The sequence below is a fragment of the Orycteropus afer genome, unplaced genomic scaffold (assembly GCF_000298275.1).
Source record: "Orycteropus afer afer isolate SDZICR_OR568_19922 unplaced genomic scaffold, OryAfe1.0 scaffold00014, whole genome shotgun sequence".
Lineage (NCBI taxonomy): Eukaryota > Metazoa > Chordata > Mammalia > Tubulidentata > Orycteropodidae > Orycteropus > Orycteropus afer.
This window is the reverse complement of record NW_006921601.1, coordinates 4,076,408-4,080,357: the sequence shown is the minus strand read 5'-3', so window position 1 is coordinate 4,080,357 and position 3,950 is coordinate 4,076,408. Positions and strand designations below refer to the sequence as shown.

The 3,950-nt window shown below is 39.6% G+C and overlaps 1 protein-coding gene across 1 annotated transcript; it reads right to left on the bottom strand.

Moving 5' to 3' along the window:
- Window positions 1-1,586: 1,586 nt before the first annotated feature.
- LOC103208985 (olfactory receptor 502-like) lies at window positions 1,587-2,534 on the bottom strand. Its single transcript, XM_007954751.1, has one exon. The coding sequence runs from the start codon at window positions 2,532-2,534 to the stop codon at window positions 1,587-1,589; it is 948 nt and encodes a 315-aa protein (XP_007952942.1).
- Between the last annotated feature and the right edge of the window lie 1,416 nt (window positions 2,535-3,950).

Below are 3,950 nucleotides of genomic sequence, written 5' to 3'. Positions count from 1 at the left end.
TGTGAGAGCTGGACAATAAACAAGGAAGACTGAAAAGAGTTGATGCTTTTGAGTTGTGGTGTTGGTGAAGAATACTGAAAGTACTTTTGCTTTCTTCATGGATGATTTTTTTTTTTTTTTACTTTAAAAGCTTGTTTTACATTCAACGTATGTGTACATTTAGTTTCATTCCCCATTAACCATGTCCAACCCTAACCCAGTCTCCTCCCCTCCCTACCCTGTAACCCTGCTCCTGTGCCCCTCATATTTATGCACTTGTTTGTGCTACATTTCCTCAATTTGAATGTTGGTTCTCTAAGGGATGTATTACCATAGAGTATGTGGGTGCATCACCCTGGGTTGAGTGGTCTGTGTGTACATCTTGTTAACTATTCGGCTGGGAGCCAGCCCCTAGGAGTGCATTTTATTTCAGGCACAGAATGTATTCCAGGGCCATAGTATTAGAGGTCTCACCAGATTTCATCTGACCGGTAATTCTGGTCATTATTGAGTTTTTGGATTTTGTGAGGAAGCTGCAGGACTGGGCAGTGTTTTGTTCTGTTGTACACATGGTAACTGTGAGTTGGAGCCAACTAGATGGCACCTAACAACAATATATCTCACTGTTTCTGTTTCTCTAGAGAACCCTGACAGACATGCCCTCTGTTTTATTTACAAAAAAGATGCAATTTGTGTCTGAAACATTAAGTAGGAAGAGGAAATAGAAATAAATGTAGTTGTCATCAGCATATAGAGGTTAATTTAGCCTCTCCAGGGGGCAGTCAGTAGTTCAGCTGGGAAATAGCCAAGTCCCCCGGAGCTTTCTGAGAAGGATGTGGGTCTGACCATAAACAAATCCCTATAATAGTTTGGTCCTCACAGCCTCAATGACAACCAGCTTGCTGGATTCTCCTGATACTCCTTGTTCGCATTTGCTCTGCTCAGTCTCAGAGGACTTTGGGAAGCCTGCTTCTTCCCTCAGAGGAAGTCATCTCTTCTGGTCTGATTAAGCAATTCACAGGTTAGTCAGAGTGGTCTCATCTTCTTAGCTCTGGGGACCCCTTATATTCAGTGCCAGAGTCAGAACCCAAGAAGACAGGCCTGAATTTTCTGAGTCCACAAAGATCATCTTCAGCATATAACCTTTTAACAAGCAGAATGTTTCCAGCAATTTTACTATCTGATTCCACTTTGTAATTTTCCTTCAGAATGTACTCAATCAGGGCATAACTAGGGTTATAGGTCTCATCTCATCATAATCTGTTGTTGAAAATAAACACAGAATAGTCTTAAAAGTTTGGAGGTAAAATAACATTGACTTATAACACAGAATTGCTTTTGAAATGCATGAGTAAAACTTAAAAAGGATTTCAGCAAATTAACATTTTTTTTGTGAACCAACTTATGTTTCTTAATTATAAATTTAATTGCATTTTATTAAAATTAACACACTATTGTGTCTGATTTACTATCTGAAAATAGCCCTGTGCCGCCATTTACTACAAAATTCCATACTGGCTAATGATACGCAGATACACTTTGACCACAGGAAATAAATTTCATTAATATTACATTAATGGTATATTATTCCTACAAAATAAGAGGTTTCATGAAGAAAATATTTTTCTACCAAGCTGTCTCTTGAGAGCCCCCTTAATCTCATTATTCCTGAGACTGTATATGAGAGGGTTCAACATGGGGATCACCACCATGTAGAACACAGACACCACCTTGTTCTGGTCAGTGGAGAAGTTAGACTTGGGCATCACATATATGAATGTAATGGTTCCATAGAACAGAGTGACCGCAGTAAGGTGGGAGATGCAGGTGGAGAAGGCCTTGTGGTGGCCCTCACTGGAGTGCATCTTCAGGATGGTGATGGGGATGTACACATAGGAGATGGCTATGATAAACAATGTGACCACAATGATGAATCCAGCAAAAGTTGAGGAGACCGTTACAATGATACTGGCATCAGAACAGGAAAGTTCAACTAAAGGAGCAAAATCACAGAAAAAATGATTGACTCGATTTGGTCCACAGAAGAATAAAGAAAAAAAGGAAATATTAAAACAAGAAGCATTAAGAAAACCACCGACATAAGCCACAGAGAATAGCTGGACACAGACTCGTGTGGACATTTTGGTTGAATAAAGCAGTGGGTTGCAGATTGCTACAAAGCGGTCATACGCCATGGCAGCCAGAAGAAAGCACTCAACTGTTCCAAAGAAAACGGCTGAACAAAGTTGAATGGCACATCCAACATAGGAGATTGTATTTCTCTCCACCAGGAAGTTTACAAGCATATTTGGTGTGACAGAGGATGAGTAGCCTATGTCAGCCAATGCCAATTGGCTCAGGAAGAAATACATAGGATGATGGAGCTGAGAAGAGATTCTGATAAGAATGATTGTGCTGAGATTGCCAAATACAGTCACCAGATAGATGCATAGGATGACCACGAAGAGGATGACCCGAAGGGTAGGATCGTCTGTTAAGCCCAATAAAATGAATTCTGTCACTGTAGTGTGGTTCCCATCCACCAGGGAATTCATGAGACAATGTAGCCGGTATCAGAAAAGATCTGTGATAAAAAAGTTGCATTAAAGAAATTTCATAGCTCCATTTTCATTAATATAAATATGAGAGGTCATTATAAATAAAGATGCCATTCAAGTATCATTCCATGGTAACACGTAATGACACACATTGTTGTTGTTGTTAGGTGCCGTCAAGTCAGCTCTGACTCTTAGTGACCTTATGTACAACAGAATGAAACACTGCCCGGTACTGTGCCAGCCTCACATATATATATTTATTTTCTGGCAGAAAGACCTATTACCAGACCCACTGCCAGCAAGTCACTTCTGACTCCTAGAGACTGTATCATTTGGAGTAGAACTGCCCAGAGAGTTTCCAAGGCTATAAATCTTTATGGAAGCAGACTGTCAGATCCTTCCCCCATAGAGTGGGGCTGGTGTGCTTGAACCACAGATCTTTTGGTCAGCAGCCAAATGTGTAATCACTGTGCCACCAGAGCTTTTTGCAGAAACCCCAGAAAATTCATTATACAATGCTTTTCTTTTTATATTTTTTCCAAAAAATTGTATTTAGTGCTTTTAAAGCTAAAGTACAATAAAGAGAAACTGATTAAGAATACAGAAAAAAAGGAATAGTAAGTTTTATAACCAAGAAAAGTACACGTTTTGTAACCAAAGATGCATGGAAATAATTAGTCCAAGGAGCTGGTACACCATGTGATCCTCCTCCTATATGACTATGAGACCAGAAGAACTAGATGGTGCCCAGCTACCACTGTCAACCACTCAGAGGGGCATCTATGTAGGAGATCCTGGATAGAGTGGGAGAATAATGTGAACCAAAACTCAAAATCATAAAAAAAAAGGGACCAGGTTTACTGGTCTGATAGAGCCTGGTGAAACCCCTTAGACTATGACTCTTAGCTGCCCTTCAGGTTTGGAATTGAACCCACTCCTGTGGCCTCCAGCCAAACAAAAGAGAGGCATGTGAGCTGAACATTTACATTGTTGTTGTTGTTGTTGATTAGGTAGATACATTCCTTGGAGAGATCCATCATAGGAGAATAGAAGGGCTATGTATACATAGGGAGACCGCTCAGGGGGCAGGAGTGCATGGGAGGGAAGGACACAGGGAAGAGGTAACTATTGGGAGGTAGTGGGAAGAGAGCTGCTGCACTGTGGGAAATTGTAGTCAATGTCATGAGCCAAAATGTGTATGAACTGCTGTATGGAAAGTGAATTTGCTCTGTAAACTTTCACCCAAGTCAGAATAAAAATTTTAAAAAAGAAAGGAAAATACAGCTTTTGCAATGAAAACTTGAAAGAAATAATGCCAGCATTTATTATAAACTTAGTAAATGATAATAGGGCTATAAGATATATATATATATATATATATATATATATATATATATATATATTCCCATTTTA

Excerpts from the sequence above, each read along its gene's own strand:
- LOC103208985 (XM_007954751.1), bottom strand. The coding sequence starts at position 2,534 with ATGAATTCCCTGGTGGATGGGAACCACACTACAGTGACAGAATTCATT.